Raw genomic sequence first — 14,670 nt, 5'->3', positions numbered from 1 at the left:
CCATCAAGTGCAAACTGGATCACGCTTTGCTGTTTTTTTGCCTTCCTCTGGATCAACTGTGGGTATAGGATTATAACTTTTTTTTTCTATGGTTGAACTAGATGGACTTTTGTCTTTTTCCTGCTAGACTAACTATGTAACTATGTAACAGTTTATATTTACTAAAATAATTGCATTTCCATGTTCTGTGTACTGTGGGAGACCAGATATAGTAAATGCGGTGTCCGGAGAGACCAGATATAGTGAATGCAGGGTCCGGGGAGACCAGATATAGTGAATGCGGGGTCCGGGGAGAGCGGATATAGTGAATGCGGGGTCCAGGGAGAGTGGATATAGTGAGTGCGGGGTCCTGGGAGAGCAGATATAGGGAATGCGGGGTCCGGGAAGAGCGGATATAGTGAATGCGGGGTCCGGGGAAAGCGGATATAGTGAATGCGGGGTCCGGGGAGAGCGGATATAGTGAATGCGGGGTCCTGGGAGAGCAGATATAGGGAATGCGGGGTCCGGGAAGAGCGGATATAGTGAATGCGGGGTCCGGGGAAAGCGGATATAGTGAATGCGGGGTCCGGGGAGAGCGGATATAGTGAATGCGGGGTCCGGGGAGAGCGGATATAGTGAGTGCGGGGTCCGGGGAGAGCGGATATAGTGAATGCGGGGTCCGGGGAGAGCGGATATAGTGAATGCCGGGTCCAGGTAGACTGGATATAGTGAATGCGGGGTCCAGGGTGAGCGGATATAGTGAATGCAGGGTCCGGGGAGAGCGGATATAGTGAATGCCGGGTCCAGGTAGACTGGATATAGTGAATGCAGGGTCCAGGGAGAGTGGATATTGTGAATGCAGGGTCCGGGAAGAGGCCAAACATTTACATAATGTTTGCTAATATCATACCTAACTCTCTCCATAGTTTCTGGATCATACCCCTTAACTACAAATCTATTTTTAATGATCTCTGATTGTGAAATATAGTCCTCCAATGTAGAACAGTTCCTCATAACCCTACTGAACTGCCCTTTGGGAATACTCTTCACCCATAAAGGGTGATGACAGCTAAAAACTGGAATGTATTCCGATCAGTTGTCTTAAAATGGGTTTTGGTCAATAAGTTTCCTCCATTTTGAAAGATATGCAATTCCAAATTGTGGAATTAGTATCAATAGTATAAATTCTATAGTATCAATTAGAGATGAGCGAAGTATTGAAAAATTCGATTCGGCTGATTCGGCGAATTCCAGTATGAAATTCGATTCGATGCGAATTTCTCCGCTACGAAGATGACTTATAAAAAGGGTTTCTAGGCTTCAGAGAGCCTTTAAATTAGTGCAGAACACTGTACCTTTAATTTAAATGCCCTTGGAGATGAGGAAGGAGAAGGAGAAGGATGAGAAGAAGGAGAAGGATAAGAAGAAGGATGAGAAGAAGGAGAAGGATGAGAAGAAGGAGAAGGAGAAGGAGAAGGATGAGAAGAAGGAGAAGGATGAGAAGAAGGAGAAGGATGAGAAGAAGAAGAAGGATGAGAAGAAGGAGAAGGAGAAGGATGAGAAGAAGGAGAAGGAGAAGGATGAGAAGAAGGAGAAGGATGAGAAGAAGGAGAAGGATGAGAAGAAGGAGAAGGATGAGAAGATGGAGAAGGAGAAGGATGAGAAGAAGGAGAAGGAGAAGGATGAGGAGAAGGAGAAGGATGAGAAGAAGGAGAAGGATGAGAAGAAGGAGAAGGATGAGAAGAAGGAGAAGGATGAGAAGAAGGAGAAGGATGAGAAGAAGGAGAAGGATGAGAAGAAGGAGAAGGATGAGAAGAAGGAGAAGGATGAGAAGAAGGAGAAGGATGAGAAGAAGGAGAAGGAGAAGGATGAGAAGAAGGAGAAGGAGAAGGATGAGAAGGAGAAGGAGAAGGATGAGAAGAAGGAGAAGGAGAAGGATGAGAAGAAGGAGAAGGAGAAGGATGAGAAGAAGGAGAAGGAGAAGGATGAGAAGAAGGAGAAGGAGAAGGATGAGAAGAAGGAGAAGGAGAAGGATGAGAAGAAGGAGAAGGAGAAGGATGAGAAGGAGAAGGATGAGAAGGAGAAGGATGAGAAGGAGAAGGATGAGAAGGAGAAGGATGAGAAGAAGGAGAAGGAGAAGGATGAGAAGAAGGAGAAGGAGAAGGATGAGAAGAAGGAGAAGGAGAAGGATGAGAAGAAGAAGGATGAGAAGAAGGAGAAGGATGAGAAGAAGGAGAAGGAGAAGGAGAAGGATGAGAAGAAGGAGAAGGAGAAGGAGAAGGATGAGAAGAAGGAGAAGGATGAGAAGATGGAGAAGGAGAAGGATGAGAAGAAGGAGAAGGATGAGAAGATGGAGAAGGAGAAGGATGAGAAGAAGGAGAAGGAGAAGGATGAGAAGAAGGAGAAGGATGAGAAGAAGGAGAAGGAGAAGGATGAGAAGAAGGAGAAGGAGAAGGATGAGAAGAAGGAGAAGGAGAAGGATGAGAAGAAGGAGAAGGATGAGAAGAAGGAGAAGGATGAGGAGAAGAAGAAGGATGAGAAGGAGAAGGATGAGAAGAAGGAGAAGGAGAAGGATGAGAAGAAGGAGAAGGAGAAGGATGAGAAGAAGGAGAAGGATGAGAAGAAGGAGAAGGATGAGAAGAAGGAGAAGGAGAAGGATGAGAAGGAGAAGGATGAGAAGAAGGAGAAGGAGAAGGAGAAGCAGAAGGAGAAGGATGAGAAGAAGGAGAAGGATGAAAAGATGGAGAAGGAGAAGGATGAGAAGAAGGAGAAGGATGAGAAGAAGGAGAAGGAGAAGGATGAGAAGACGGAGAAGGATGAGAAGAAGGAGAAGGATGAGAAGGAGAAGGATGAGAAGAAGGAGAAGGAGAAGGATGAGAAGAAGGAGAAGGATGAGAAGAAGGAGAAGGAGAAGGATGAGAAGAAGGAGAAGGATGAGAAGAAGGAGAAGGAGAAGGAGAAGCAGAAGGAGAAGGATGAGAAGAAGGAAAAGGAGAAGGATGAGAAGATGGAGAAGGAGAAGGATGAGAAGAAGGAGAAGGAGAAGGATGAGAAGAAGGAGAAGGAGAAGGATGAGAAGAAGGAGAAGGATGAGAAGAAGGAGAAGGATGAGAAGAAGGATGAGAAGAAGGATGAGAAGGAGAAGGATGAGAAGAAGGAGAAGGATGAGAAGAAGGAGAAGGATGAGAAGAAGGAGAAGGATGAGAAGAAGGATGAGAAGAAGGAGAAGGATGAGAAGAAGGACAGTTCTGTGACAGTTTCTGTCTATTTCTGACAGTTCTGGGACACTCACTCCATACAGCGGTTGAAACATTGTATCTATTTGTTTCCATAAATGGATCCATTTATGGAAACAAATAGATACAATGTTTCAACCGCTGTATGGAAGGAATGTCCCAGAACTGTCATAAATAGTCTATTTCTGAAAGTTCTGGGACATTCCCTCCATACAGCGGTTTCAACCGCTTGGAATTATTCTTATTTTCATCCTACTTCTTCTTCTTCTTCTTCATCCCCATCCTCTTCTTCTTCTTCTGAGGATGAAGAAGAAGTAGGATGAAAATAAGAATAATTCCAAGCCGGCAAAAAGTGTATGTGCAGAGCTCCTCTAAGTGTATCTGCAGAGCTCCTCTAAGTGTATCTGCAGAATAGAGGAACTCTGCAGATACACTTTTTGCCGGCTTGCAATTATTCTTATTTTCATCCTACTTCTTCTTCTTCTTCTTCTTCATCCTCATCCTCTTCTTCTTCTTCTGAGGATGAGGATGAAGAAGAAGAAGTAGGATGAAAATAAGATTAATTCCAAGCCGGCAAAAAGTGTATGTGCAGAGCTCCTCTAAGTGTATCTGCAGAGCTCCTCTAAGTGTATCTGCAGAATAGAGGAACTCTGCACATACACTTTTTGCCGGCTTGGAATTATTCTTCTTTTCATCCTACTTCTTCTTCTTCTTCTTCATCCTCATCCTCATCCTCAGAAGAAGAGGATGAGGATGAGGATGAAGAAGAAGAAGAAGAAGAAGAAGAAGAAGAAGAAGTAGGATGAAAAGAAGAATAATTCCAAGCCGGCAAAAAGTGTATGTGCAGAGTTCCTCTATTTCTGACAGTTCTCTGACAGCTTCTTCACATGTACAGCGGTTGAAACATCTGTATCCTAAATGTAAACTAATAGATACAATGTTTCAACCGCTAAACATGTGTTCCTTCTGTCAGAGAACTGTCAGAAATAGCGGAGCTCACTGCAGGGACACTTTTGCCGGCTGATCGGGAAATGTTCGATTCGCGCACCTGAAGTAGGCAAAATTTCGGATTCGACGCGAATCGAATATTTCCTGAAATTCGACTCGAATTCCGGTTCGCCTGGTTCGATTCGCTCATCTCTAGTATCAATAGTAGAGATGAGTGAATTATTCAAAAATTCGATTCGGCTGATTCGCCGAATTCGCGGAATAAATTCGATTCGAGGCGAATATATTCGCTGCGAATTTAACTTATAAAAAGGGTGTTTCTAGGCTTCAGAGAGCCTTTATTTTAGTGCAGAACACTGTACCTTTAATTTAAATGCCCTTGGAGTCTGCTGGGGAAGAGAAATAATACTGTCAGTCAGTATGACATGCAGATGAGTGCCGTCGATCTTAGAATCACCGCACACTTCACTCATTTGGGCAGTCACGGGGCCAAAACCAGAGTGTGGAGCCACAGTGTGGCGGTGGAGGCAGCAGCAATGGGAGGCCATACAGCACCCTATGACAAAATGGAACCCACCAGCAGTGTGAGGAGACCTGAAAGTGGCACATGGCAGAGTGTGGCGATGGAGACAGCAGCAATGGGAGGCCGTACAGGGACCCATGAGACACTGTGGACCTGGCAGCAGCATGAGGAGTCGGTACAGAGGCCCATGACAGATTACGGGCCTGGCAGCAGCATGAGGAGTCGGTACAGGGGCCCATGACAGATTACGGGCCTGGCAGCAGCATGAGGAGTCGGTACGGGGGCCCATGGCAGATTACGGTCCTGGCAGCAGCATGAGGAGGCGGTACAGGGGCCCATGGCAGAGTGGCGGAGCGTAAGCAGCTAAAATTGAAGGCCATACAGAGGCCTATGTTAAAAAGTCCCCCCAGCAGCAGCGTGGGGAGACGACTATCAAGAGTCCAATGGCAGAGTGGCGGAGCAGAAGCAGCTTCAATTGAAGGCCATACACAGGCCTCGGTTAAAAAGCGGAAGCCGTCAGCAGCGTGAGCAGACGATAGAGACACATGGCGCAGGGTGGCGGTGGAGGCAGCAGTATTCGGAAGCCAAACACAGGCCTCGGTTAAAAAGCGGAAGCCGTCAGCAGCGTGAGCAGACGACAGAGACACATGGCGCAGGGTGGCGGTGGATGCAGCAGTATTCGGAAGCCAAACACAGGCCTCGGTTAAAAAGCAGAAGCCGTCAGCAGCGTGAGCAGACGACAGAGGCACATGGCGCAGGGTGGCGGTGGAGGCAGCAGCAATGGAAGACCATACAGCACCCTATCACAAAATGGAACCCACCATCAGTGTAAGGAGACCTGAAAGTGGCACATGGCGCAGGGTGGCGGTGGAGGCAGCAGTATTCGGAAGCCAAACACAGGCCTCGGTTAAAAAGCGGAAGCCGTCAGCAGCGTGAGCAGACAACAGAGACACATGGCGCAGGGTGGCGGTGGAGGCAGCAGTATTTGGAAGCCAAACACAGGCCTCGGTTAAAAAGCGGAAGCCGTCAGCAGCGTGAGCAGACGACAGAGGCACATGGCGCAGGGTGGCGGTGGAGGCAGCAGCAATGGAAGGCCATACAGCACCCTATCACAAAATGCAACCCACCAACAGTGTAAGGAGACCTGAAAGTGGCACATGGCAGAGTCTGGCGATGAAGTCAGCAGCAATGGGAGGCCGTACAGGGACCCATGACACACTCTGGACCTGGCAGCAGCAAGAGGAGGCGGTACAGGGGCCCATGGCAGAGTGGCGAAGCGTAAGCAGCTTAAATTGAAGGCCATACAGAGGCCTATGTTAAAAATAATAACATGTTTGGGGCATGATTCATGGCGGATTTAGTCAGTTGTGTCAGGAACTGGTGGTTTGAAATCCAGACTAATCCACGCCTGATTCATTTTCACAAACGTGAGTCTCTCCACACTTTGGGTGGACAGCCGTGTCCTCCGCGGAGTTACAATACCTCCTGCCGCACTAAACACGCGCTCCGATGCCACGCTACTGGCCGGGCATGACAGCCTTTCAAGGGCAAATTCAGCTAGTTGGGGCCAAAGGTCAAGTTTCGTTGCCCAGTAGTCAAGGGGATTGTCTACCTCGGTTGGCAAGGTGCTGTCCAAGTAGGCCCAAGCCTGTTGTTTGAGCTCCTGCTCCAGGTCCACCTGATGCTGCTGCTGCTGCTGCGGCTGGTTAGTAGTTTCCTCACTGCGCTGGTGAAGAAAGCTACTCATCATCGACTGCAGACTGAGGCAGCCGCTGCTGGTGGAGCTGCCACTGCTCCTACCACCCCACCCCTCCCCTGCTGCCATGGCAGCGGAACGCGAGCGCACAGGGCCCACAGTGTCTGAGGATGGACGTTGGCGCAGAAAGGCAGAGACCAACTGACTACATAGGTGGTTTTTATAGTACTTTATTTTGGCCTCCCTCTCAGCAGGTGTGAAAAAGGCCACCATTTTTGAACGGTAGCGAGGGTCCAACAAGGTGGACAGCCAAAAGTCATCCCTCTGTCTGATGGTTATTATTCGGCTGTCGCTACGCAAGCAACCGAGCATGCTATGGGCCATTTGTGCCAAGGAATGCGAGGGACTCCCTGCCTCCATCTCCACAGCATACTGCCACGGTGCGTCTGGGTCCTCTGTCTCCTTCTCCTCCTCTACCAGATGCTCCTGCTCCTCCACTCCTGTCCGCTGAGTGGAAAAACCACCCATTTCACTCAATAATTCCTGAGTACCAATGTCCTCCTCTACCTCCTCCTCTTCTTCCTGTCCTGCCCCCACAGGGGTCATGTGGCGTTGAGATCTGTGCGCCACGTCTACCGCACCCTGACCAGCCATTGTTAACAGCATTTGTTCCAGGACGTGCAACAGAGGAATGACGTTGTTCATCCCATAGTCCTGCCGACTCACGAATAGCGTGGCCTCCTCAAAGGGCCTGAGCAAGCGGCAGGTGTCACGCATGAGCTGCCAATGGCTGACATCGAAGTTACACAGGGGAGTACCTTTATCCGCTTGTAACATCAGGAAATCGGTGATGGCCTTTCGCTGTTCGTAAAGGCGGTCTAACATGTGTAGGGTTGAATTCCACCTTGTTGCAACGTCGCAGATCAGGCGATGCTGTGGAATTCCGTTCTGCCGCTGCAGCTCAATGAGGGTGTGCTTTGCGGTGTAGGAATGGCTGAAATGCATGCAAAGTTTACGTGACATTTTAAGGATGTCTTGCAGTGGGATGGTGGATTTTAGGAACCGCTTGACAACCAGATTGAACACGTGAGCCATGCATGGCGCATGGCACAACCTTCCTTGACGCAGAGCAGACACCATGTTCTTTCCGTTGTCGGTCAACATGGTTCCGATTTTCAGTTTGCGCGGAGACAGCCATCTGTCGATTTCTCTGTTCATTACACTCAGAAGTTCCTCCCCTGTGTGACTACGTTCGCCAAGGCATACCAGGTGCAGCACAGCGTGACACCGTTGCGCCCTGCACATGTGATATGCCGGTCGGGTAATGGGACTTGGCACGGGGGTGGCGGCTGAGGACACGGCGGAAGAAGAGGTGGTAGAGGCGGACATCTTTGCTGGACCAAGGACGTGCAAACGTGGAGGCAAAAGCGGCGTGACCTGTCCGAGTTGCTGGTGCGGCTGTGCCGGCACCACGTTCACCCAGTGGGCCGTAAATGACATGTACTGTCCCTGACCGTAGTTACAGCTCCACACGTCAGCGCTGCCGTGCACTTTGGCAGAGACCGACATGCTCAAAGACTGGCCCACCATCTCTTCTACATGTGAATGCAGGGCTGGCACTGCCTTTTTGGCGAAGAAATGCCGGCTTGGCACTCTCCACCGCGGCTCGGCACAAGCCATCATTTCTCGGAAAGGTGCTGAGTCCACCAGTTGGAAAGGGAGGGACTGCAGCACCAGCAACTTGGACAGGAGGACGTTCAGCTTCTGCACCGTCGGGTGCGTGCTCGCAAACTGTTGTCTCTTGGAAACGGATTCCAAGAAAGACTGCTGACGGAATCCGTGAAGAGGAGTAGCAGGAGAAGGAGCATCTGAACGAGCGGAAGATGCCAACGAGCGACAACTCCCCTCAGCAGAGGTGTTGGAGCCTTGACTGGCTGATAGAGGGCTTTTGACGTCGGGTGACGGAGCAAGTAACGGAGCGGGCGATGGAGCGGGGGCTGGGGCAGGCAGAACCGCCGTATCTTTATCACGGTTTTCCCAGGCCACCGAATGGCGACGCTGCATATGCTGACGCAACGCTGTAGTCCCAACATGGGCCCCCTGGCCACGCTTGACTTTCTGGCCACATAGTCGACATACGGCTACGTTTACTTCCTCGGGCGGCTTGAGGAAAAATTGCCACACCGCCGAGTAGGAAACTTTGCCCCCGCTACTCCTCACTGGCTGACTGCTACTTCCTCCGTGCACACCGGCACCACTACTGGCCGTGGTGGTAGGCTGCAGTGGAGCTGGTGCTGTACTCCGTGGCCGTTTGGCTCCACTGACACTGCTGCGACCCTGCTGTCTCCTGGGCAACCCACCGACTGTTTTGCTCGCTGGCAAGCTGGCACCGTCTTCTCCTGATGATGCGGAAGCAATAGCCTGATGACGACGAGGCTGCCAAGTGCGATCAACCTCCTCATCATCAAGTAGGGTCTCCGCGTCACTACTAGCCCCCTCGGCTGCGTGTGGGTCAGGAGACAGACCTGTCTCTAGACCGGCTACCGAGCCACTCTCCTCGCCAGTACTTCTTCGCCTGGCTGCTGAAGAGGCGGATGTCTCCCCCCGTTCCTGACCGCCCTCTGTTAGCTCTTCCTCACTGTACAGTGGGGCTGAGCCCACAGCATGCGATACTTCGCTTGGTGAGGGAACACCAAAGGACAGGGGCAGGTAGAGGACACGTGATTTCAGTGGGCTTGCTCCCGGGCCATGCCAACTAACGGTTGTGTCTGACGTACCCACCGACCGTTGGCTGTAGGTGTCAGAGGTGACCTGGGAAGAGGAAGACGACCGAGTCAACCAATCAATGACGGCAGGGTTGTCGGTGGAGACACGACCACTGGATGACACCGGGAGCACTGGCCTCTGGCTGCGACTAGTGCTGCCTCGACCCCTTCCTCTGCTGCCACGTCTGCTCGCTCCTGAAACATTGCCTCCTCTGCCACTCCTCTGCGTGTTGTCTGACATACTCTTTAATTCAATAAGCACCCCAAAAATAAAACCGGATTTAACTCTTTGAACGTACAATAGTGGTTGTGAAGCAGAAAGTCAGTTTATTGTACACAATCGGTCAATTGCAGCTTGCCGTTGGCTGGAAACTGTACGTTTGTGTCACTGGAATGCACTAATCACCCAAAAAATATTACCGCCAGCCGGCGTGTAAATGGATTTAACTCTTTGAACGTACAATAGTGGTTGTGAAGCAGAAAGTCAGTTTATTTTGCACAATCGGCAAACTGCAGCACCAACTGTGCACGACAGCCACCAAAAAAAAAGGGTGTATGTCACTTTAAATTTTCGATTCTTTGATAGCTGTGGCCCTGAGTAACAATTCTGTGTCCCTGAGTAACGATTCTGTGTCCCTGAGTAACGATTCTGTGTCCCTGAGTAACGATTCTGTGTCCCTGAGTAACGATTCTGTGTCCCTGAGTAACAGTTCTGTGTCCCTGAGTAACAATTCTGTGTCCCTGAGTAACGATTCTGTGGCCCTAAAGTCTCTGTGACCCTAACTCTGTCCCTCAATACAGACAGGTCTGTCTCTCTTGAATGACCGGAGGCTAATGGAGAATTCTAAGATGGCCGCGATTTATAGCTCCACCATTACACAGTGCTGGCTGGCTGCTGATTGGCTAATGCGATCACATGTCATGATTCATGACTCATGAATGCATTATGGGTCAGCGCGCCTTGTCTGCGCGCCTTCCCAGAGATCCCCGCCCCATCTTCTCTGTCCATTTTCTCCTGTCGCCACACATGTCGCCGCCATTTTTGGGAAAATTCGATTCGTGCATCCGAAGTTTGCTAATCTTCGGATTCGTCGCGAATCAAATTTTTCCAAATCTTCGAAACGAATTCCACTTCGTCATGTTCGATTCGCTCATCTCTAATCAATAGTATCAATTGTAGACCACATACATTACAATCTACAGTAAATGTGTGAAAAACTGTAATAAGGAATCCATACTTCCTTCCCATATAACCAGGATATCATCAATAAATCTTTTCCAAATCTTTAATTCGTCTCAATTTCTACCAAAGATGACTTCTTGTTCCCATTTGGACATAAATAGGTTAGCCAAGCTGAGAGCCAATTTTGCTCCCATGGCAACTCCCCTTATTTGAATGTAAAATTGTCCTCCATACCAGAAATAATTCCTCTACATTTGTATGATACATTTCCTTTGCTTCCTGTGTAGATCAGTCAAAGAGTTTAAGGCCCATTTGACCGCATTAATTCCATCTTCAAGTCGAATGTTTGTGTAGAGGGAATTAACATCTAGAGCGGCTAAAATCATATTCTCACCCAGCTCAATGTTCTCCACTATATCAATCACATCTTGGCTATCCTTTATGTAGGCAGGCATTTGAGTTACTATTGGTTGGAGATAATGATCTACATAATTCTCCAACCCTTGCATGCACCGAGTCTCTCCCATTTACAATCGGCTTACTGGAGGGGTTTAGTCGAACATTTATAAATCTTGGGTAAAAAATAAAAAGCACGCATCTTACACTGGAAGGTACTAAATACCTCACTTCTTTATTATCTACTATCCTATTCTTATCAACATATTTGACCAGAGCGCTTAATTCTTTTTTAAAACTTTTAGTGGGGTTACTCTTCAAAATCTCATACGTCGATGTCTCATTGAAAATTCTGTGCATTTCATCTTCAAAGTCTTGTTTATCCAATAGGACCACCCCTCCCCCCTTTATCAGCTGGTCTTATAATGACCCCTTTCTTATTTTCCAAATCTTCTATACCTTTGGCAATGTAAGCAGCATCTTTATATTTCTTAACTCTCCATTCCCTAAGATCTGTATCTACCATCTGTTTAAAAACCTCTATGTTATGGCCGAATGCTCCCGATCGATTAAAAATCGATTTGCTTTTCAGACCACTATGTGCAAATCCTGAAGCGTCAGCCTTAGTGGTAGGATCCGGCAATGAGACAAAATGTCTTCTGACATTCAACTTCCTAATATATTCAATCAATATAGGTATTAAACTTGTTTAGACCAGTTCTTTGGGAACATTTTAGATCTAGATCCAATACTTCTATGTCTTCCTTAGATAGGGAGGCCGAGCTAAGATTATAAATACCCTCTCCTACATTTCTCTTCTCCTTTTTTTTGTTGCTTTCTTCTCTCCCCCCCCCCCCCCCGCACCCTCTGTATGTTCCTGTCTGGGGCTTCTCTTGATGTCCTTCCTTTCTCCCCTGTTGGGATGTTGGTTCATTTGAGGTCCTCTTCACCAACCTGAATTGTGCCTGGGGGTTCTTGGTTGATAATTTTGATAATACATCGGGGTCCTTGATTGATTTCCCCCCATCCATACCAGGCCCTTTAGGTCTGGTATGGATTTTAAGGGAAAGCCCATTGCAAAATTGAAAAAAAAAAATAGCTTGGGGTCCCCCTCAAAATCCCTACCAGACCCTTATCCAATCATGCAGCCTGGCAGGTGAGGAAAGAGAGTGGATTAGCGAGCTCACCCCTCCTCCTGAACCATACCAGGCCACATGCCCTCAACATGGGGGGTTGTGCTTCGAGGCAGGGTTGCACCCCCCCCAAAGCATCTTGTCCTCATGTTGATGGGAACAAGGGCCTCTTCCCCACAACCCTGTGGTTGCAGGGATCTGTGGTCAGGGACTTATCAGAACTTGGAAGCCCACTTTAACAAGGGGGCCCCAAGATCCCCCCCCAATGTCAATGAGTATGGGGTACACCATCTGTTGGCCCCCACTCCTTGGGAATTTAGAAACTGTCAGATAGTGGAGCTGTCAGATGGTGGAAGCCTTCGTTTGGAGCTCTTTTTTTTGTCTGTTTATTGCGATTGACGTTGGAGCTAACGTCAGGGGACGTTCATTTTTGGGCTTTTTTTTGTTTGTTTGTTAATAAAGGACTTGTCAAAAAACTGTTGTGTTTTTACTCACTTTTTTGGTGAATGAGTAAGGGTACCCCCCATATTCATTCACATGGGGGGCAGGATCTGTTTCATTGCATTTTTCATTATTCTAATTGTTCTGTACCTTGGGATTGTTATAGTTCCGCCTGCTTAATAGATTATGTTTAGTTGTCGTGTACCATGTGCCTTGCTGAAGAGCAAAATAAAAACTATAAAAAATTTAAATAAATGAATAAATATATATAAATATATATATATATATATATATATATATATATATATATATATCCCATATATTGTTCAGCTCAAAAAGTATGTGCCAGTATTGTGTTCTAATCTTTAGATTACAATAATAGAAAACTGATGAAAGGTTTCTGTATCCAGGTGTCCATCTAGTGATATATCTACTTACCAGCTAACAGTGACTAACAATGGAATCGGCATTGAAGCTCGGTTTGCTATGAAAGTCTTCAAGATCACCAGTTCTGACACCGTCTATCTCTTTGCTGAACTTAGGCTCTGCACAGATTGCACCGTGGTAAGACTCAACGTACACATAGAGGATGTTCTGTGATTTCTGTGTCTGAAGAAGCAGTCAGGGATTGTTTTGCCTTACTGGCAGCCAGCTGCTCAATTGGCCCGCTTGCTCAAGGGGCCCTCAAAGCCCCAGGCATTTTCTTGCTCTGGATGCTCTTCCACTAGCCTAAGCGTGCCAGGTTTGGGTGTTAGAAAAGCATTTATTTTAAAGTATGTATGAAGTGAAGTATGTATAACAATCCCTCCTTCCTCTGATAACCAGACTTCAGATCTCAGCGATCTGGTTCCAACAATTTATGCTGTGCTTTCCATACTGTGCATTCACAGCAGTCTCTGCCCTCAAGGGGTTTATAGTCCTAACTCCCATGCATGCACACCAACCAGGAATAATTTAGACAGGAGTCAGTTGTTCTACCAACATGTCATTGGATGAAACAAACACAAGCAGAACATGCAAACGCCATGCAAATAGTATCCTACCTGGGATTCAGATGGAGGTCCCCAGTGCTACAAGGCAAGAATGCTAGTCATCAAGCCACTGTGCTGCCCCAATGTCCACAGTTGGCTTGCTGATCATTGCACAGCCTTATTAAGATGCTTGGAGGTGTTTATGGACTAAAAAAATACACACCATCAAGCCTAAAGATACCAGCTTCCTGACCTGATCTTCTGCTGTGTTTGCAAACCAAGCTGGCAGATCATTGCTATATGTAGTGTGCATGATGAACATGAAAGCTGATGGCCAACTCCACACAAAAATTATGAATTTAATAGTATGCTGGTTTCTGATATTAATATACCACCACCACCACCACTACCACCACAATTCCCAGTTCTAGCCCATCTGCTGCAGCCATAACATACAGTCAGGTCCATAAATATTGGGGCATGGACACAATTCTAACATTTTTGGCTCTATACACCACCACAATGGATTTGAAATGAAACGAACAAGATGTGCTTTAACTGCAGACTGTCAGCTTTAATTTGAGGGTATTTACATCCAAATCAGGTGAACGGTGTAGGAATTACAACAGTTTACATATGTGCCTCCCACTTGTTAAGGGACCAAAAGTAATGGGACAATTGGCTTCTCAGCTGTTCCATGGCCAGGTGTGTGTTATTCCCTCATTTTCCCAATTACAATGAGCAGATAAAAGGTCCAGAGTTCATTTCAAGTGTGCTATTTGAATTTGGAATCTGTTGCTGTCAATTCTCAAGATGAGATCCAAAGAGCTGTCACTATCAGTGAAGCCATCATTAGGCTGAAAAAACAAAACAAGCCCATCAGAGAGATAGCAAAAACATTAGGCGTGGCCAAAACAACTGTTTGGAACATTCTTAAAAAGAAGGAATGCACCGGTGAGCTCAGCAACACCAAAAGACCCGGAAGACCACGGAAAACAACTGTGGTGGATGAGCGAAGAATTCTTTCCCTGGTGAAGAAAACACCCTTCACAACAGTTGGCCAGATCAAGAACACTCTCCAGGAGGTAGGTGTATGTGTGTCAAAGTCACCAATCAAGAGAAGACTTCACCAGAGTGAATACACCGGGGTTCACCACAAGATGGAAACCATTGGTGAGCCTCAAAAACAGGAAGGCCAGATTAGAGTTTGCCAAACGACATGTAAAAAAGCCTTCACAGTTCTGGAACAACATCCTATGGACAGATGAGACCAACATCAACTTGTACCCGAGTGATGGGAAGAGAAGAGTATGGAGAAGGAACTGCTCATGATCCTCAGCATACCACCTCATCTGTGAAGCATGGTGGTGGTGGTGTCATGGCGTGGGCATGTATGGCT

At 47.5% G+C, this 14,670-nt stretch overlaps 1 protein-coding gene across 1 annotated transcript in view; it reads left to right on the top strand.

The window, feature by feature from the left end:
- LOC149437496 (uncharacterized) overlaps positions 1-14,670 on the top strand; it is a 202,166-nt gene that overhangs the window by 171,513 nt on the left and 15,983 nt on the right. Inside the window, exon 50 of the mRNA XM_089660890.1 lies at positions 12,711-12,864. Within this exon, the coding sequence (XP_089517016.1) occupies positions 12,711-12,864 (154 nt within the window). The remainder of the gene's footprint in view (positions 1-12,710; positions 12,865-14,670) is intronic.

The sequence above is a fragment of the Staurois parvus genome, unplaced genomic scaffold (assembly GCF_062004578.1).
Source record: "Staurois parvus isolate SC_StPar_1 unplaced genomic scaffold, SC_StPar_1.0 ptg001286l, whole genome shotgun sequence".
NCBI classification, from domain to species: domain Eukaryota; kingdom Metazoa; phylum Chordata; class Amphibia; order Anura; family Ranidae; genus Staurois; species Staurois parvus.
This window is presented reverse-complemented; position numbering and strand designations above follow the sequence as displayed.